The sequence below is a fragment of the Mustela putorius genome, unplaced genomic scaffold (assembly GCF_011764305.1).
Source record: "Mustela putorius furo isolate JIRA1106 unplaced genomic scaffold, ASM1176430v1.1 tig00000450_pilon_pilon_pilon, whole genome shotgun sequence".
In the NCBI taxonomy this organism is placed as follows: Eukaryota; Metazoa; Chordata; class Mammalia; order Carnivora; family Mustelidae; genus Mustela; species Mustela putorius.
The window spans coordinates 22293307-22315206 of NW_025421385.1; the positions used below are offsets into that span (position 1 = coordinate 22293307).

At 37.6% G+C, this 21900-nt stretch overlaps 1 protein-coding gene across 12 annotated transcripts in view; it reads left to right on the forward strand.

Annotated features, from left to right (window-relative positions):
* AK9 (adenylate kinase 9) overlaps positions 1 to 21900 on the forward strand; it is a 113913-nt gene that overhangs the window by 18750 nt on the left and 73263 nt on the right. For all 12 annotated transcript variants that reach the window (XR_006606815.1, XM_045080220.1, XM_045080218.1 and 9 more), the window contains exons 7-15: positions 1509 to 1697; positions 2942 to 3070; positions 5600 to 5674; positions 8177 to 8275; positions 11508 to 11647; positions 11731 to 11911; positions 15957 to 16101; positions 18097 to 18207; positions 18304 to 18399. Coding sequence is in view for 11 of the 12 variants with exons in the window: in XM_045080220.1 (XP_044936155.1) it covers positions 1509 to 1697; positions 2942 to 3070; positions 5600 to 5674; positions 8177 to 8275; positions 11508 to 11647; positions 11731 to 11911; positions 15957 to 16101; positions 18097 to 18207; positions 18304 to 18399 (1165 nt within the window). In the remaining variant the exon portion in view is untranslated. The remainder of the gene's footprint in view (positions 1 to 1508; positions 1698 to 2941; positions 3071 to 5599; positions 5675 to 8176; positions 8276 to 11507; positions 11648 to 11730; positions 11912 to 15956; positions 16102 to 18096; positions 18208 to 18303; positions 18400 to 21900) is intronic.

The window sequence follows — 21900 nt, forward strand, 5'->3', positions numbered from 1 at the left end:
TTGGAGACCAGTCAAAATCCCTGCACGGACTTTGAGAATGTCACACGTGTGAAAGGGAGAGAAGAAAAGATCTCAAACAATTAACAAAACCAAATATAAAGTCCAAGCCATGGAAAACATAGATTGTATAGGAAATTAACACTTGGTGGAATAAAAGTACAGACGCAGAGGCCATTAGCCTCCAAAGGCTTACTAATTTGGGACATAAATTTGCTTCTGAGTTTGATGAGCCAAAGTAGAATGGGAAATGTGATCACTTACATAAAATTCACATTGTCTATGAAAAGACAAGATGTTCTTCAGAAAAAACAAAATGAGAGAAATTCGAATTAAAATTTTAAGTGATAGAAATATCTTACATGGGTCTTAGTATAAATATCATCAATGTAGGGGTGCCTGGGTGGCTCAGTCGATTAAGTGGCTGCCTTCTGCTGGGTCATGATCCCAGGGTCCTGGGATCGAGCCCAGCATGGGGCTTTCTGCTCAGCGTGAGTCTTCTTCTCCCTCTCTCTGCCTGCCACTCTGCTTCCTTGTGTTCTCTCTCTCTCTCTCTGCCTGTTAAATAAATAAAATAAAATTAAATATATATATATATATATATATATATATATATCATCAATGTAGAGAATAAAGCCCTTAATCTCATTTATATTATAAATGTGGTAGTGGGTATCCAGGTGGTCTCTACACATTGACTTAAGTGTAATCAGAGGGCCTAATGTGAAACAGAACTCAATACAACACACATTTCTCTGGTGGTTTGGCCTTACTTGGGGATAAATCTTGGAACTTCTAGAGCAGAAGCTCTTAGCCTAGAATCCAGGAATCCTTAAACATCTGTGAACCTTCTGAAATTATTTTATTGTGTATATCTGTTTTTCTGAAGCAGAAGCCAATAGCTTTCCTCACATTCTAAAGGGGTCTGTGCTTAAAATAAAATAAAATAATTATGGGCCAGGACCGGATCTACTACAGCAGTGGTTCTCAGAGTACTGTCCCAGAGCCAACTGCAACAGCAGCACTCAGAAGTTTGTTAGGAATACATATTCTTAGGGCCCACCCCAGAACTATGACTCAGAAACTTGAGGGGGAACCAGAAGGGGGTGTCCAGCTATCTGTGTTGAAAAGCCCTTCACATGACTCTTGATGCCCACTGAAGTGTGAGGACCTCTGCTCTGACACATGTCCTTCAGACTCACTTTCATATGAGTCCCTACAGTGTGGGTATCCTGGGTTGCTGAATAAGGAAGGGCAAACACACATTATAAAAATGACTTGAGAGGGTTGAAATCTTTCTTGTGAATTAGGAAGCCTAATGAATTAGGAAGCCTAAATAAGTCTTGCTCAGTAAATACCCATCCCATCTAACTCCACATAGAGCTGGCCTGAAGAAATCCGAACATGATCAAGGAAGGTCCTAAAGTGTTGTTTCTCAAAGTGTGGTGCCTGACCTGTCGGCATTAGAATCACTGAGGATGCTTGTTAAAATTACTAATGTTGTTCCTTAGTGCCCTGACTACGATCTATGCCAAAGAATTTCTGGGCAAAGACAGCACGGTGGTACAGGGTACATCTACAGAAGAGATCAGTGGGATCCGGAAGTCATTGAGAATCGTAGGAAAAGAAGGAAAGAAGCCCAAAAAGAAGGAAAAGTAGAAGAGGAAGGGGAAGAGGAGGAAGAGCAAGAAGAAGAAGAGGTAATATCCCAGTATCATATATTACACTTTTAAAATTTGCTAAAATTAAATTGAATAATAGCATGGGTAAAGAAAATAGAAGATACTAGAGAAAATTACATTTTAAATTTTTATTTAATCTGGGGGAATAGAACAAATATGTCATGTTTCCAAGAACTATTAGATCATAATCTAGAGGCCATCAAGTTTAACCTTCTTGTCAGTATGGAAGTCCTTCCACATCCTGACAGCTAAGCGGCCTCATTTCATAGCAACAGAGAGTTCTATGTGGCTCTTTAAATTCATTAAAATTATATAAAATTTAAAATTTAGTTCCTCAGTAGTACTAGCCACATTTCAAGTGCTCGTGACCAAATATGGCTGCGTCTTCCAAACTGGACAGCACAGATACACAACACTTCCATCACCGCAGAAAGTTCCACTGGACAGCTAGTGAGCGTATGTACTTCTTCAGAGGACAGCTGCCTCTCAGCTCTAGCCCAGCCAACTCTTGCCATGTGGGAATTCTGGTCTATTTTTACCAGGTAGTCTGATTTTTCCAAAGAAGCCAAAATCAGCATTTTAAAAGTAGTTGGCAACTAATCCAAAATTTCAAAAACACAGTGTAGGCCAATGTTATGGGATTTAATCAAATTAATGTCTTCAGACTGAATTCAACCCCCTGGGCCTGGTTTGCTGTGATGTCTGCCTAGCAGCATAGCCATCTTTAGAAGTCAGGTATGCAAACATGTCACCCACTTGGGTTGATGGCCAATAATTTCATGAAACTTATATACACACAACTGTTAATCTCCCTAAATTGCTATAGTAGCTTTGTATATGTTCTCTTGGCTTCCACTTTCCTCTGCATCCCCATTCCATTCTTCACAAAAGCCAGAGCCATGTTTTAAAAATATGACCCTTAGTGACTTTCTATTACCTGTAGATGAAAATTCAAACACCCTCGTGTAATTTGAAAGGCCATAGACCTGGTCTCCCTGATCTCATCCCTGACTGTCTTGCCCTGCCTGCTCGCTGTGTTCCAGCTGCTCCATTGGCCTTCCAGTTAGTCTTCAACTATGCTGGACTCAGTCTTACTTTCACCCTTGGGGCATTCATTGTTTCTTAAATAAAAATCCTCACTCTCCCTTCTATCTGCTTCTCATTCATCTTTAGGCATGTAGATGTAATGAGAGAGAGGTGTGGCTTCTAAATTAAGTAATCATTAAGGTAAAGATTTTGAAAATCTCTTTTTTTCCATTTAGGCATTTATTGCAGAAATGCAGATGGTGGCTGAAATCCTTCAACATATAGTTCAGAGACCTGAGGATTATTTGGAAAATATTGAAAACATTGTGAAACTTTATAAGGAAATAATTCTTCATCCTTTAGAAGTAAGAACTAGATATATTGTTAAAAATAGAAATACTGATACTTGTGTTCTCTCACTGGTTAAAGAGCTTTCACATTTTTCATCCTTTATATTATCTGATTCTCTACTACTTAATTTTGATAAAATGCTGTTAGAATAAGACTTCCATTCCAAAGGCTGTTTTACAGAACAGTATTAGTTGACTTTTTAAAAAGCTGCAGTAGGAGCGTCTGGGTGGCTCAGTGGGTTAAGCCTCTGCCTTTGGCTCAGGTCATGATCTCAGGGTCCTGGGATCAAGTTCTGCATCGGGCTCTCCGCTCAGTGGGGAGCCTGTTTCCTCCTCTCTCTCTGCCTGCCTCTCTGCCTACTTGTGATCTCTCTCTGTCAAACAAATAAATAAATTCTTTAAAAAAATTAAAAAAAAATAAAAAGCTGCAGTATTGTTGAAAAGTGATAAATGAACTACATTTTTCAAAAGTCAGTAGAGGTATTTATTTATGGTTGGAGGTTGGAAAACCCATGTTAAGAGACTATTTTGGGGACGCCTGGGTGGCTCAGTTGGTTAAGCAGCTGCCTTTGGCTCAGGTCATGATCCCAGAGTCCTGGGATCGAGTCCCACATCGGGCTCCTTGCTCGGCAGGAGCCTGCTTCTCCCTCTGCCTCTGCCTGCCACTCTGTCTGTCTGTGCTCGCTCACTCTCTCTCCTTCTGTCTCTGACAAATAAATAAAATCTTTAAAAAAAAAAAAAGAAAAAAAGAGACTATTTTGTAAAAACATTTTCAATCCATAATTTATTGGTTTATCAAAACAAATGTGCATTTAAGACACATCTTTTATTCTAAAAGGAATTGTTAATTTATTTAAATTGCAATCTACAGAATTATCCCCAGATTGGTTTCTATGGTTATCCCATTCAAAGCTGATTATATGCAAACATGATTAAGGCCATTACATATTAGAATAAGAAGGTTTTAATTAAAATAATTAACATTTTAAAAATATGATTACTAAAGTTACAATTATGTGAAAAGCATATTTTATATGATTAAAAGTCCAGGGCAGACTCTGCCAAATTTGTGTTGGAGATTTATTCAACAAACATTTACCAGACTTGGGTATTTGGTCACACACCATGCTGAGCAATGGAACTACAAAGACAAAAAACAGTTCTCAAATTGCCCTTCCATTCTGATAGAGAAACTAAAAGGATTTGTTTCATGTTCTTTTATAAAGCTTATATATTTTTATAGACCAATGAGTGGATCATTTTCATTCTCATTGTTTGACCCCAAGAGGGGAGCCAAATTTAATTTCTTTCTTATATATGACTTTTATTGCTCCCTACCTCTTCTTCTATTCCTGGCCTTTAAACATAGCCTCTTAAGAGTATTTTGCATATCTATCTATAATGTTCTACTTCCTTCAAACAGAAATATCCTGCAAACTCCTTAAGTGGCTAGCCCTGAGGGGGAAATGAAGCATAATTAAAATAAGGTTCAAAAAGTTAGAAAACTATTCACCGGAATAGAACCCAACCTCACATAATATTGTGAAAAACAAAATGCTCTGGACAATTAAGATGACTTTGTTCAGACTATTTTAATAGGGAGAACATTCACTACTGAGAAATATCTCAAGGAAAAGGAAGGGGGACCTAGGGGTTTTATGGAGGCAGGTAAACAAGGGAGACATCCTCAAGTCTTAGGGAATGGTGAAAAGGATGAAGACAGAGCTTATCTGAATCCTTGAGGAAGGATAGAGATGGGTCTTATCTCTCAACCCTCCCTACTTTCTGGGGATACAGGGTTCAAATAGAGTTCAAATTTGCAAATGTACAAAAATGAAATCCAGTGAATTTTAGATTTTAATATTAAAAACAAAAAATAGTGGAAGAAAATTTAGAAGAATATTAATATAATCTTGAGATAGAGAAAATTTAATTTAAGCAAGAAAGGAAATCCAGAAACAATGAAAATGGATATATTTTATTATAAAAATGTTTTATATTATAGAAGATAACATAAAGTCAAAAAGATAAATCTTTTTTTATTACTAATGGTAAAATATTTGCAATTGATATAGCTTAAAGACTTTCCATGAATTTTTAAGGGAAAGAAACAATCAGATAAAAAACGCACAGATGTTATGGTTAGTCAGTGTACAGAGATGGATATTTAAATATCAAACCTCTCCCATAGCTAGAGAAATAAAAAGTAAAACAAACCAATCTCATTTTCAGTTATCAGATTGGTAGAAATTATTCTATGAATATATGCAGAGAGATAGGTGCCCCAGAACATTTTCTATTTGGAAGGACTCTAAAACATCAATGTAAAGAAAAACTGAAAAGAAAAAAATCAGAAAGAGAATAAAATTCATGATAAAAAGACTAATTTAGTGTTTTTCAAAAAAGCACTTAAAATTATATACATTATATTATGTATAAAGCAAACAATTTAGCTTTAAAGATTTCTTCATAGTATGTTAAGATTCTGATCTTATGTTCGGTTTTTCCAGTGATCCTGGACCATAAGTTTTCTATTTTCTGCAGGAAGTAATGGCTGAACACAATTCCCAGTATCTCATTGAGCTAGATGGAAATAAACCCCCAGAGGAGCTCTTCATGGTAAGTGCAATGTTCGTAAGAATATCCCAAGGTTTGAAAAATCAGAAAGTTACTGACTGGGTTGTACTTATTTTAATAAACATTAAAAATGTATTTATATTTTAGCACCACTTACTTTTGGAAAATTCCTCTTGACTCTTAAAATATGATGTTATACATATTCCTCTGTCCTTATTTAAATCAAAACTACATTTGAATTTAAAATCTCTGTGTAACAAAAAGTGCCTCAAAGAAAAGTAAAAACAAATAATAGCCAATAAGCATAAAATGCTTACCGTGAGTCCTTAAGGAAATGCAAACCAAAACTGTAATGAGTTATCGCTTCGCACCCACTGATGGCTAAAATTCAAAAACAAACAAACAAACAAAAACCAGACAATAGCAAGTGTTTGTGGGGATGTGGAAGAATTGGAGCCCTCATATGTTGCTGATGGGTTTATAAAATGGTGCGGTTGCTTTGGAAAATAGTTTGGTAGACCTCCGTAAGTTAAACATGGCATTACCACATGACTCAGTAATCAACTTGTTGATATATATACCCAAAATAATTGAAAACAGGTGTTCAAACAAAAACATACATGAAGGTTCATGGCAGCACTATTCACAACAGCCAAAAGATAGAAATAAGCCAAATGTCCATATACTAATGAATAGAAAAATAAAGTATGGTGTGTCTGTACACTGGAACATCATTCAGCAATGAAGCAGAATGAGGTTTGGGTACAGGCTACAACATGAATGAATCTTGAACACATACTAAGTAAAAGAAAAGTTACAAAGGACCCCATATCATATGATTCCATTTATATAAAGTGTCCAAAATAGGCAGACCTATTAAAATGGAAAATAGAATAGTGGCTGCCTAGGATGAGGTTTCCCACAATGGGAGATCTCAGGATAAACGTGGAGTGACCACTAATGGGTAAAGGGTTTCTTTTTGGGGTAATTAAAATGTTCAAGATTCATTGTGGTGATAGTTGTGCAAATCTATACTAAAAACCACTGAACTCTACACTTTACGTGGGTGAATTATATATGAATTGTATCTCAGTGAAGCTGTTTTTTTAATAAGGAATATACTCCATTCTACCTCACTGGACAGTCTACATCTCTCACCTCTATAGCTGGAGAATCCCGGGGCTCACTCCTTATGTACCCTTCTCTGTCTGCCCTACTAAATGCTGGTAAATTCTTAAATTCATGTTGCTATCCCACACCTTTCCCCTGAATTACATGCCTATATAATCAACTGCAACTTGGTATATACAACTGGATGCCTAGTAGTTATCTCAGATTTAAGTGCACAGGAAGAACCCTCTGATCCACCCGCCCCAGATATGCTCCTCCCAGTTTTCCCTTCTTGCTAAGTGTTCAATCCACTCTTCAAGTTGCTCTTCTCTTTTTCTCACATCCCATATCCAAGTAAGCTTTTGCTTTGAAATATATCCAGAATTTGTATTTTACAACACAAGCACACTTTTCTCAAGGTAGAGAGCAGAAGCTCCGATAGGACTGGTTGAACGTTGCCAAACCTTGCCAGGCCTCATTTTCCAAAAAGACCTGACCTTTCTGCCCATCCCATTGGCCAAAACAAGTTACATGGAGAAACGCCATAGCAGTGGGCTAGGGAAGTATATTCTACCCACAGTGAGCTAGGGAATTAACATGTGAAGGGAGGGAAGGATAAATTATGAACAAATAATACAATCTGCCACAGATTACCATTCTCCATTAGAACTTTGTCGATGCACCATGTCTCACCTCAGAGTCAACGTTTCATATCCTTCTGCTAGGTGTCCCTGTTAGTTTTTAATTTGCCATAGCAAAGTACCACAGATTAGGTGGTTGAAAATGACAGAAACTTATTTTCTTATAGTTCTGGAGGCTAAAAATAAAAAAGTCAAGGTGTTGGCAGGACCCTGCTCCCTCCAAAGCCTCTAGAGACTGATCAGACATTGCCTCTTCCAGCTTCTGGTGGTCCCAGACATCTCTTGGGTTGTGGCAGCATAACTCCGATCTCTGCCTCCATCTTGACATGGCTGTATGCCCTCTGCCGGAACAGGCCCCACAGAGCTAGACCTTTAAGGACATGAATATTTGGGGACCAGAGGGCAGACTTTATGGGTTAAATTGTGTTCCCCCCAAAGATATGTTGGGGTCCTAACTTCAGGTACCTATGATTGTGATCTTATTTGGAAATAGGATCTTTTTAGATATAAACAAGTTAAGCTGAGTTCATACTGCATTAGGCTGGACCCTAACTTAATATGGCGGGTATCCTTGCAAGAGAAGAGACTCAGACACTTAGGGAGAAGATGGCTGTGTGACAACAAAGGTAGAGATTAGAGTGATACATCTACAAGCCAGGGAACATCAAAGATGGCCAGCAAACCACCAGAAGGTAGACGCAAGGAAGTATTCTATGCATAAGCTTATCACTTCAGAATATTTGAGATGTTCAAATGTCAACGTATTTAAATATTTGTTCTTTAACAAATTTAGACAGTTATGGACCGACTTAAATATCTGAACCTAAAAAGAGCAGCTGTTTTAACTAAACTGCAGAGCACAGAGGAAGAAATTACTGACATAATGGAAAATGTAAGTTCTTTTTGACTGTTGGAAAGTCTATCTTTTCACTACATTTTGTGACCTTAATTTAATGTATCCTTCCAAAGTATAAAAGGAATTTCAGGGTACCTTTCATAAAGATGGATTTAATTTTTAGGGAGAAGATATAATATTAGCTCAATATTTTTGTGAACAGTGCAGTAAAGTTTTGAAACAAAGACAATAAAATCAGAACAATTAGCTACAAGAATAATGAGAAAGAAAATCAAGCTCATTTTTAAAATTTGCAACACCAAAGGAAGCAAAGACATTAAAGCCCTCAACTCTACAAGCACTCATTTATTCCTTCCATCATTCAACCCATTTTTAAAATAACTACTGTGTTCCTGACACTGATGTATTATGGATGTGACAGTGCTAAGTGCTAAAAAAGCTCCCAGGCCTTTTTTTACTTTTTTTTTTTTTTTTTTTTAAGGTTTCTGTCATTCATGACAGAGAGAGAGCAAGAGAGGGAACACAAGCACAGAGTAGCTGGAGAGGGAGAAGCAGACTCCCTGCTGAGCAGGGAGCTCAATGGGCTCAATCCCAGGACACTGGGATCATGACTGAGCCAAAGGCAGCTGCTTAACTTACTGAGCTACTCAGGTGCCCCTCAGGCCTTTTTTTAAAATAAGATTTTATTTATTTTAGAGTGAGAGAGTGAGAGAATGAGCACGAGCTGGGGGAGGGGCAAGGGAAGAGAATCTTCAAGCAGACTCCCCGCTGAGTGTGAAGCCCCTCACAGGACTCCATCCCACCACCCATGAGATCCTGACCTGAGCTGAAACCAAGAGTCAGATGCCTACCTGACTGGTCCACTCAGACCCCCCATTCTCAGACCTTTAATTGGAGGATGTGATCCACTCTGAGAAGTTTGGTTTCACCTCTATGAATAGAAATTGAGGGGTGTCTGGGTGGATCAGTGGTTAAGTCTCTGCCTTCAGCTCAGGTCATGATCTCAGGGTCCTGGGATCGAGCCCCACATCAGGCTCTCTGTTCAGCAGGGAGCCTGCCTCCCTCTCTCTCTGCCTGCCTCCTGCCTACTTGTGATCTCTCTCTCTGTCAAATAAATAAATAAAATCTTTATTTAAAAAAAAAGAAATTGAACAACAAATACGAGAATCATAAATAGATACTATAATTCAAATAAAATAATCTTTGAAGGAAGAAGTTACTCCGAGATCCTGGACTGGGTCATCCTTATGTCTTAAGCACAGTTGCAGTATGTTCTGGGACTTCAGTTGTCTAGTGCTAAAGAGGAAGAAAGGTAGGCCTGATTAGAGACAAGCCTCCTTGTCTAGGTCATCATCAGAGGAAAAATTTAAAGTATCTGTAAAACCTGGGGGAATTTCCCAGGTAGAAAATTTATCCTTAGAAATTATTGTATGTGGGGGTGTCTGGTGGTTCAGTCAGTAGAACATGTGACTCTTGATCTCAGGGCCATGAGTTCAAGCCCCACACAGGGCATAGAAGCTACTTTAAAAAAAAAAAAATGTTGTATGCATAGGCCTAAGGTTATAGTTCATAATATAGAGGACTAAAGATGACTTCCCTGTTTTTCATGAAAGGGCAGAAGTTATGACTGTGTATACTGGGGTCATTATTCATAACCCTTAAGCAGTATTTCTCCCCACTGTCTGCTAGTCAAACACTTTTCCCAAGATTGGACAAGAAATAAGGATGATGAGGAAAGAATGATGGCTTCCTGACTTAACTTGTTCCATTTCAGTCCCTAGTTCATTGTAGACTCCATGGAGAAAGGTGGTAGCCCAGTATGGTTCACCAAGGGGCTTCTCTGTCTCATGCAACTCCCCTAAGCATTGACAGTTTCCTGAACATTAAGCGACTTCTTTCAGCCTTCAGTTTGGACATTCATGCCGCATCCTTGCAGCAGGCATGGTCTTTGCTCTCTGAGGCAACAGTGGTCCAGACAAAACCATAGCTCCAATTCTCATCTGTCCTCCACAGTCGGTTCTGGAGCCAGCAGATACACGTGAGATCTACATCTGAAGGCTGGAGAGAGCCAACCTGGACCCTTTTCCCCCAGCAGTTGCCCACCCTGCCCTCTCTCCCCATTTCTCTCATCCCTGCTCAACAATCTGCCATCTCTAGAAGTGGTTCTTAACATCTCTGGAGGTCACCAACAGAGGACTGCTGAGGGAGACTTTATATTTTAAGAACAAAAGAGCTAAGTAAATGCAAAAAAAAAAAAAAAAAAGAAAGCCATCTGTATATATCGAGCTATTTAATAACTTAGATTAGCTAAGAATCTGGTACATTTTCAAACTTTTTCTTTTTTCTTTCTCTTTTTTCTATTAGAGAGGGAGAGCATGCATGAGTGTGCAAGTGGAGGTGGGAGTGGAAGAAGAAGGAGAGAGAGAACCTTAAACAGAGAGAATCTTCACTATCTCACGACCCTAAGATCGTGACCTGAGCTGAAATCAAGAGTCGGACTCTTAACCCACTGAACCATCCAAGCACCCCAAACCTTTTCAATAAGAATTTTTCTAAATCTGGGGCACCTGGGTGGCTCAGTGGGTTAAAGCCTCTGCCTTTGGCTCAGGTCATGGTCCCAGGACCCTGGGATCGAGCCCCGAGTCAGGCTCTCTCTGCTCAATGGGGAGTCTGCTTCCCCCTCTCTCTGCCTGCCTCTCTACCTGCTTGTGATCTCTCTATCAAATAAATAAATAAAATCTTAAAAAAAAAAGAATTTTTCCAAATCAGATAACAAAAAAAGAGAATTAAAAAAATACTCTATCTACGTACCATATGTTCATTCTACCTTATAATAGAAAATGCTTGGTAAAATTTAAAACAAGGTCTTAGAAACAGAAAACTATTTTTCTTACTAAATTTGGGGCAAGTACAGAGTGAGCAATTTTTCTAAAGATTTTATTTATTTATTTGACAGAGAGAGAGAGCACAAGCAGGGGGAGTGGCAGGCAGAGGGAGAAGCAGCCTCCCCACTGAGCAGGGAGCCCAATGACGGACACGATCCCAGGACTCTGGGATCGTGACCTGTGATAAGGTGGTGAGAGCCAAAGGCAGATGCTTAATCAACTCAGCCACCCAGAATGGTTGCAATTAAGAAAAAAGCCAAAACTTGCTTTCCAAATTATCTTTTAAACAGTAAGGCACCATCAAATAAGAAAGGAAATACTTAATACTGTTAATTTTAGCAAAACTATGCCCACATTTTTAGTGTCGTATTTGTTACCAATAGGATGAGCTCTTCCGTACTCTTGCATCTTACAAACTTATCGCACCAAGATACAGATGGCAGAGAAGCCGGTGGGGACGTACATGTCCTGTGACTCTAAAAGAAGGTAACATTTTCCCCGGATTGCCAGATTTTTCTGTGAGGTAAGTAAGATCTTCAAAACTTAATTTTAAAACCTGCCCATACTTCTTCTTTTCCATTGTTTGTGATTATGGCCTATTTTAAGTTTCCTAGGTAAAATATACTGTCTTTCATCAGAAGAAGCATTAAAAACATTCTTATTGAACCCACGTCCCTATCTTCTTCCACCTATGCCGGCACCACCATTCAAAGTGTTCATATTTGGGCCTCAGTCTTCAGGGAAAACAACGCTTTGCCATCTGCTTGCAGAAAATTACAAAGGAAAGGTAACTACTTACCCAGCTAGCTAGCTACCTATCTATACTTGATTAAAATCTGTAGGGCTCTGGGATTCACAGGATTGCTCTGTTTTCTTAATTTTGCACTGTCAGTTGGGTAATTGTCCCACTGGGCCAGGAGTGGGGAAGACCTCTTCCTGGCTGCTTGTTGTGGCTGCCAAGACCACAGTCTCTCCCCGCTTCCCAACAGCCCCCAGACTCGACTGTTAATGTCACACAGACTGTGCCAACAATGACCTATTTTGGTTTCCTTCATCTCCTGTTTCCTGGGTCCTCCTAGCTCTGGGTCCCTCTCCCCACACAGTCACTCCTATCTTCATTCTTATTACCTGCAAATACGCTCCTCTTTGGTGACACATACCCTGGCCTGTCAGTTCCTTGGCCTCTCTCCTCATGCCTCCTGTTCTCCGTGCTGAGTAAAGTCAAGAGAAGTTATTTATAGTTTAGACGAGAATGACAGCAGGAGAAATGGTGAGAAGCAGGCAGACTGGGGATATGACTAGCAGATGGAGCCCATGGAGTTCGTGAGGGATTGGAATGGAGCGAATTCTGTGAAGGCCAGAGTGCTGAAGCAGACCGCAAGAAGGGGAAGGCAGAAGATGATGGGGCTGAAGGCATCATCAGAGCAGTACAACCCTGGGAAGGGGTGTGAACGGATTTCAAGTGCTATTCCTTTGAATGCAGGAGTAACTTCTTCTATTTGCTTTTAACTTTTTTTTTTTTTTTTGTAAAATATGACAAACAGGAAAGTAAAGCTCAGTAAATGGTCACAAAACAAACCCCCAGATAACCACCACCCAGGTCAAAGAACAGTCACTACCCTGGAAGCCCCCTCATGTCTTCTCCCATTATCAGTCCTCTTACCCCTTCCACAGGGGTAACTGCTGCCCTGAACTTTTTATGGCATTCCCTCCTGTTCTTTTGTGGTTTTACCATGTGAGTGTGCATCTAAATGCCACAGGTTAGTTTTGCACACTTTCTTAACTTTCTAGACTTAAACAACTCTGTTCTTTATGCCTGGGTTTTTTTCACTTCACATTGTGATTGTGATATTTATGAATGTTATTTATACATGTTACTGCATATAGCTACAGTTCATGCTTTTTTCTTTTTAAAGTATATTCTCTTGATTGAATTATACTATAATTTGTTCATCCATTGGAGTGTTCATGAAACTTGTGTTGATTCTAGTTTGGGTATTATGAATAATATTGCTATAAACATTCTTGCACCTGTTTCCTGGGGCACACTTGATATCTTTATATATTCTGGAGATAATATCTAGCAGTAAAATTCCTGGGACATGGACTATGCATACATTCAACTTGTATAGATAATGCTTAACTGTTTTCCAAACTAATTCTATCAATTTTATAACTCCATCAGCAGTGTGGGAGAGCTCTGTTAGTCCATATTCCTGCCAATTTTTATTATGGTCGGTCTTTCCAATTTAAGCCATTCTAGTAGATGTATCTCACTGTGGTTTTAATTTGTGCTTCCCTGAAAATAACAAGGTTAAACATTTTTTCTTTTGTTTACTGGCCATTCAGATACTCTCTTTTTAAAGTATTTTTCAAGTCTGTTGCCCATTTGAAATTTTTTTTCATGTTATTTGTAGGAATTCCTTATATTGTCTATATGAAAATTCTTTTTGATAATAAGCTTTATGAATATTTTCTACCACTCTGTGGTTTGTCATTTCATATTATATTACAGTATGTGTCAGACTAAAGAATTATAATTTTAAAATATAAAGAGCTCTTATGAATCAATATGCAGATGAACCCCCAATGGAAAAAATAGCAAATAAGCAATTCACAAAATAATAGCTGCAATAGAGTAGCCACTAATCATGAGAAAAGGGTTATCACCTCCCTGATAACCAGAGAGGTGCAAAAAAAACCAGAGAGATGCCATGTCAATCTCACTGTTGGAGTTCAAAGATCACTATTAACACCCAATACTGATGTGTAGCTAGGATGGGGAGAAATACATTTCCCTACACTGCTGGTGAGAGTATAACCATTAAGGATCACAATTAGAACTATGTAAGAGCCTTTGAACTGTCCATATATATCCTTTGAACTGTCAATTTTATTTTATAAATTTTTCCTAAAGAAACTATAAAAGGTACATACATAACCGTGTTTATCATAGCCTAGTTTATAATAGCAAAAACATGTATACCTTAGTATACATTATTAGCATTTTAGTTAAATAAGTTTTAATATGTTCATCTAATAGAATACTGTATATCCATTAAAAAATGATGATGTGGATATATATTTTTTGGCATGGAATAAAGTAATACAATCATATTGAGGGAAAAGCAAAGTGGAACCTAGAAGGATGGAAATATTATTTAAACTTTAAAGTTTATAGATATATAAATATATTTATTTATATATAGAATATATAGAAATCTACTTCTAAGATCTTAAAATCTTATTTAAAATTTCTATGTGAAATTTCTATATGAAATTTCTATACGTAAAATTTCTATATGAAATCTAAGATTTCATATAGAAATCTACTTCTAAGATCTTAATATTCAGTATGAATTATATTATCTACCTTACAATGGACTTTCATAATACCTATAGAATTCTAAGTTTTTTAAATGGGCAAAAGTTGAACATATGATTAAAACAGAAGGTAAGTGAGTGACCAATACCACATAAAAGAAGCTCAAATTCATTCATAATTAGAGGAATATGAATTTAAACTACAGTGAGATACTTCTTCACACCCAGTAGAATGGCTAAAATTTAAAAGATTCAGAGAAACAAGTGTTGGTGAAGATGTGGAGTTAACTGCAATTTCCATAATTGCTGCTAGGAATTTAAAATAGCTCAACCACTTTGGAAACAGTGGAATGGCTTATTATAAAATCAAATATACACTCACTATATGACCCAGTAATTCCACATCTAGGTATTTGTCCAAGAGAAATAAAAACATATGTCCACAAAAAGACTTCCTCGGAAATGTTCATTACTAGTTTATTTATAACAGCCCTGAATTGGAAAAGCCCAAATGCCCATCAAAGATAAATGGATTAAAAAGAACACCACCATCACCACCTGTGGCATGGTTACACAGTGATACTACTCAGTAATAGAAAGGAACAGATTATTGGTGTATACAGTTACACTGATGAATCTCAAAAACATTGTGCTAAGGGGGAAAAGCTTGGAAAAGATTACATACTCTGTGATTCCATTTATACGAAATTCTAGAAATTCTAGAATTTATATGAAATAAATAAATTCTAGAATTTATATGAAATTCTAGAAAAGGCAAAACTAATATATAGTGACCAAAAAACTACACTGCTGGTGAGAGTATAACCATTAAAACCTAATATATAGTGACAAAAAACAAAGTGATAGCCAGGAGCCAGGAACTGACTATAAAGAAGCTTGAGGGAACTTTTTTCAGGTGATATAAATGTTCTATATCTCGGGGCACCTGGGTGGCTCAGATGGTTAAGCCTCTGCCTTTGGCTCAGGTCATGATCTTGTGGTCCTGGGATCGAGCCTCGAATCAGGCTCCCTGCTCAGTGGGAAGCCTGCTTCTCCCTCTCCCTTTCCTGATGCTTATGTTCCCTCTCTGTGTCTCTGTCAAATAAATAAATAAAATCTTTTAAAAAATAATAATAAGTAAATGTTCTATATCTTGATTATAGCTGTTGTTACGTGTATATATATTTGTCAAAACTCATGAAACTGTATACTTTAAATGGATGCCTCTTACACATGTAAAATAGATTTTTTAAAAATTATGTGTAACTTGGATATTTATTATTACATTATATATATATATCTAAGTATATCATACTACATGAAAAGTATGACAATTTCTGTGAAAGCATGTACTCAAAAATCACTGAATTCTGAAAATAATACATCTCAAGTGACATTAAGACCTTTGAGGTAGATAAGTATAGATCTAGAAATAGATATAGTTGAACAATGCCTTAATATTCACAGTGATTTGTGCTTCTGTTGGTTTTCTCAAATATTCTTTGCAGGTAATTGACTACGCCACGTTTGTTCAACCACGTTTTGATAAAGCCCTTGAAACATTAGTGAAAGATACAATAGCGGAGGCCACTGAAACAGCCATTAAAGCTGTAAGAGAGCGGTTATTCATTAAACTACAAGCTAAAAAACAAGGTGAACCACCTCTGTCCCACGTGTGTTCTAAGCGGAGGTCAGCAATTCAGCCTGCCTGCCCGAGGGCTGGGACTTGCTGTGCTCGCAAACACAGTGTTCAAAACAGTCATAAGGCAGTGAAACTGGAAGAAGCCTTAGTGATAATTAACACAATTCTGTAAATTGACAAATGAGGAAAACTTTTTATATAAATTGGGAATCTTCTATCATTTTCTGTGCTTGAAACTATTAAATAGCAAGGAAATGATCTTCCGACATGGCAATGTTAAGCTTTTGCTAGGATAGAATGGGTTATTTGCCTAATAAATCTGTCTCTTCTTTCCCAGCAGCCTACAAACAAGTAAAAAAAAAAGTCCAACATGGTGCCCAAGGAATTACAAAAGCAATAGCAAAAAGACCAGCATTAAAATTACATGCCATCCTTGGGGTGCCTGGGTGGCTCAGTTGATTAAGTGTCTGTCTTTGGCTAAGTCATGGTCCTGGCTCCTAGGATTGAGCCCTGCCTCCTGGTTCCCTGCTCAGTTTGCTTCTCCCACTCCCTCTGCTCCTCCCACCACTCGTGCACGTTCACTCTCTCAAATAAATAAAATCTTTTTTAAAAAAATTAGGAATAGTGTGGAGGTCCATAGGAGAAGGGAGGGAAAACTGAATGGGGAGAAATCAGAGAGGGAGACAAACCATGAGAGGCTCTGGACTCCAGGAAACAAACTGAGGGTTACAGAAGGGAGGGGGTGCAGAGGGATGGGGTAACCAGGTGATGGGTATAAAGGAGGGCACGTGTTGTATGCAACTAATGAAAGACACATAACTAATGAATCCTTGAATACTACATCAAAAATTAACAAGGTACTATATGTTGGCTAATTGAACATAATAATAAAAAAAATCACATGCCATACAAATGATCATCTAGATGATCCAGAATGAATTTGTTTTTAGTATATTATCTTCAAAATGAAAACTGAAAATTTACTAAATATTCATGGACAATTCACAAACTAAAGCTCGAGAAATTTGGGGAGGACTAATAAGATGGCTTTTTATTTAACTTATTTAAGGCTGGACAAAATGAATTCATTCATTCATTCAACCTAGTACTCTATGTTAGACATGATTCTAGGCACTGGGCTACAGAGGTGAACCAGACACATGAAACTCCTGTCTTAGTGGTTGTTACATTTTAATGGGGGGGGTGGTAAGTGAATAGATAGAAAAATATAATATGATACTGAGTCAGGCAGTGACTGGGGCAGGGGTGCCGGAGTGTTAGGATGAGCAAGGAAGACCTTTCTGAAAAGAGAACATTTAACTGAAACCTGGATCAAGAAGGAACTAGTTGGCTTCCAGGAGGAAGAACAGTGATTGATGGTGTTTCTTGGAATCTGTAGTGATTCCTTTCACATCAAATTATGGCCTGAAATCATAGATTTTAGATTTTTCCACAAATTGCTTTCTTCCACCAGAACATAGAAATAGATGACATTTATCATATACTGCAAACTTAAAAGTTTCTTTTTCTTTTTCAAATTCTATAAATTAGAATTCAGATTTAGAATAAATCTGATAGTATGATTCTTAAAAATTTTTTAATTGGAATTTTCATGCTGGTTCCATTAATTTGCTAGCTTTGCAATTTCACTCCCAAATACATTTTTAAGAAAAATCTGTCAGTGAAGATTACTGAGGTTTTTTAACATAGAAAATTCTATAATACAGAGGATGGTAGCTAACACGCATTAGGCTTCCTGCGTGCCAAGCATTTTCTTAGTGTTTGAGTCTATTTTCTCATTTAATCCTTACAATAATGCTTTTGGCTTGATCATCCTCGTTTTGCCCAGTAGAAATTGAAACTGAGAGATCAAATGATTTGCCAAAGCCACACTACCTGGGTCAGAACTCACACTTAAGTCTCTTTAGAGCAGAAGATTTCATCTCTACCCTTGTCTTCCTACCCCCAAGTCTATTTTGCTAACACAGCCCCTTATTATCTTTTAGCACAATCAACTTTAAGAATACTTGAAAGAGAATTTGAAAAGAAGGAATATGACAAGTTCCCATCTGATGGCTTTAAGAGCTTAGAAGAGTCACAGTCTTCATTTGATGAAGGTGGTAAAAAAATATATATATATTGCTGATGTTCTTGGCCAAATCCTTTCTGATCTAAACAGATTAGCTGATAAAGCATATTATTCTTTCATGCAGCGTTCACTCATGAACCCCCAAAAGATGGCTCTTTAGAAGACAAGGAAGACAAAAAGAGTTCAGAAAATGTCTTCGATGATCAATCCTCTAAGACTGGTAAAGATGATAACAGAATGAATGTTTCATGCCATGTTTATGGATCTCATTCCGTTTATTTCGTGTTTTATTATGTTTATATCGGAACTTAAAATTATCCCCAAAATTGGACATTTAGGTTGAAAACTAGTTAGCTTTTCTCTTACGGATTTAAATTGGACAGTTATAGAACAGAAACAGATTTATTAGAATGAAGAAAAAACTAATAAGATAATAAATTCTTTCTTAAAATCTGTCTACTTTAATGTACTGGAACCAGAACATCACAAACCTAGAGTCTGAGCTGTGAACTTTTACCATTTAGTGCTTGAGAGCATACAATGTAAGCTATTTTTACCTTTTTTGATTTATAATACAACATTTAATTATATTACTTCATTATGAAATATTTTAATCCTCATTTTAAATTATTGCACTATTTCCTTGTTCATAGGTAATAATTTTAAGTAGTTCCTTATGTTGTAAACTTATTTTTCAGATTTTTTTTACTACTGTAAATAATGTTTTAATGAATTTTTTCATTGTCTGCATGCTGACATAGGTGTAATCCCTAGTTTAATAGGTATGAAGTTATAGACAGAGTCAAATTGCTTTGCGTAAGTTATTCCAAATTATGTTTCCCTCAGTAATATATAAGATATGTGTTATTGTTTCCTTGGCATATTTTCTTTTAAAATATAATTTCCACAATTTTTATTTATTAATATTTTAATATTAACCATTAATATTTCTTCTTTTCTGAGGTGACCATTTTTGTCTTTTGCTCATTTTTCTAAGTAGTTCTATCAGTTACATGTTTCTAAAAAAATTTTCTGTATTAGTTCCTTATTTTGTATATTTTTTTTCAACATTGGATCATTTGTCTTTTAAATCACTTTGCTGTTTTTGAAGTAGAGGGACTTTTTCATAGTTTTATAGTCAAATCATGACTTTTGCTTTATTGATTTCTTCCATTTACTTTCAGATCTTACCAAGTCTTCCTCTCAACCCGAGATTTAATACATACTTATATTCTTTTTTTTCTATCAGTCCAACCTTTTGGCATTTAGTATTTAAATGAATCTATAGTTCCTTTCATTATATAATGTAGAGCTGATTGTTCGGTTGGTTCCTCATAATTCAGACAGATGTGTGCTTGGCCGGTGTTTTTTTTAAGCCTAGTAGGAATTGACCTGGGCCCTGTCAGAAACTCACATATGGCATGCCACTTACAATATACACACACAGTCTTCACTAGAGGACCCTAAACATTAAATTTTTGACCAAATAACATCTGGGAGCCCCTTCTCAGCTGCTGCAGAATTCCTAGCACCAAAACAGAAAAAAAGCCCTGGACCCTTGCTGTCTGTTTTCTCTTTGGGGGAGGTAGTGCAAGGTAGAAGTAGGAGGCATCAGTGCCTCTATCCTCCACTGAAGCGATGTCAATCCCGCCAGGATGCCCTGGGAAAAGGTATGCTCCCTGCACAGCCTTTACCTCTTGGAGCCAGGAGATTGTTTGTTCCATCAGGAAGGGCAAATTTGATCTGTTTCTAATTTAGATCCACTGGCATGGTATGAAACTAAAATTACTCTTGGTTTTGTGATAAGTCATTGTCTCTGTTTTTCACTGTGTATGGTATATGCCCTATTGTTGACCTCTTTGATTACAATGATTGTAATATCAGTTTTTAAAAATTGGGAACATAAGTCCTGGCTCCCTGGGCCTATCATACCACACTCTGTATTGGGAATCACCTACAATGTCATGTTGTTCTTGAAGTGTTAACAATGTTTTATTCATAGATGAGAAAGAAACCAGTGAATCATCTCCATTTAAAAGGAGTTTTCAAAGCTCTGGTCAAGATTTTAAATTGGACCCCCAAAAAGTTAATTAATATTGGGTTAATATGGTTCTTTCAGATTGTGGATCTCAAAATCACAAATAATTTCTTCAGAATTTTGAGAAATTCTGAGAAATGTGTGATTAAAAAAAAAAAAAAAATATATATATATATATATATATATATATATATATGGGCACGTGGGTGGCTCGGTTGGTTGGGTGCCTGCCTTCAACTCAGGTCATGATCTCAGGGTCCTAAGATAAAGCCCCATGTTATGTGGGCTCCCTGCTTAGCCAGGAGTCTGCTGCTCCCTCTCCCTCTATCCCTCCCCACTGCTTGTGTCCCCTCTCTACCTATCTCTATCTCTTGCAAATAAATAAAATCTTAAAAAATAAATAGTAAATTTAAAAACATAATCAATACTCTACCTTAAAGGCTACTCTATCTTCTTTTTTTAAAATTAACACATAATGTATTATTTGCTCCAGGGGTACAGGTCTGTGAATCATCAGGCTTACACACTTCACAGCACTCACCATAGCATACACCCTCCCCAATGCCCATAACCCAGTCATCCTATCCCTACCCTCTACCCCGCCCCCGGCAACCCTCAGTTTGTTTCATGAGATTGAGAGCCTCTTATGGTTTGTCTCCCTCCTGATCCCATCTTGTTTCACTTTTTTCCTTCCCTACCCCCCACAACCCCCTGCCCTGCCTCAAATTCCTCATATCAAAGAGATCATATGATAATTGTCTTTCTCTGATTGACTTATTTCACTCAGCATAATACCCTCTAGTTACAAACAATAAGATTTCATTTCTTTTGATACCACATCTTCTTTATCTATTCATCTGTTGGTGGACATCTAGGTTCTTTCCATAGTTTGGCTATTGTGGACATTGCTGCAATAAACATTTGGGTGCACGTGCTCCTTCGGATCACTACATTTGTATCTTTAGGGTAAATACCCAGTAGTGCTATTGCTGGGCCATAGGGTAACTCTATTTCAACTCTCTGAGGAACCTCCATACTGTTCTCCAGAGTGGCTGCACCAGCTTGCATTCCCACCAACAGTATAGGAGGGTTCTCTTAAAGGCTACTCTATGATGAACAGTTAGACATGCAAAAGCACAGAAAAAAGAAAATGTGGTATATTATTTTGATGAAAAGAATATTGGGAAGACAAGGGCTCTGTCTTTCTGTTCTGCTATCCCTGGCATGTGGCTACCAAGCCGCGAAATGGCTGGTGGTACCGCAGTCATCATATCAGTGTGCTTGGCAGGAAGAGGAAAGAGGCAGGGACAAAAACTGGCACTCCACCCAGCCCAGTTGTTCCTCATTAGAGAGAGGACAGGAAGACTCACCAGAAAATAATCTGGTTCCATGTTATGTAAAGGCCATCTAGGTTATAAGGGAAGTGGAGAGATGTCGTGTTTTTAGCTGGGCACATTGCTGACCCCCACAAACTCAGGGTTCTGTTATTAAGAAAGAGAAGAATGGATATTGAGTGACCAACTAGCAACCTCTAGAACATTTGGTATCTCTCTGGAACTGCTGGTTCTCTCCATCCTTAAAAATAAGCTTCTCAGTTCCCAGAAGCTGGGCAGTAGGCAGCTGCTCTTTGAAGGCCCTTTGGCATTTTATTTCTGGGCTCGGATAGAAGAGGCTCTAGCAGGA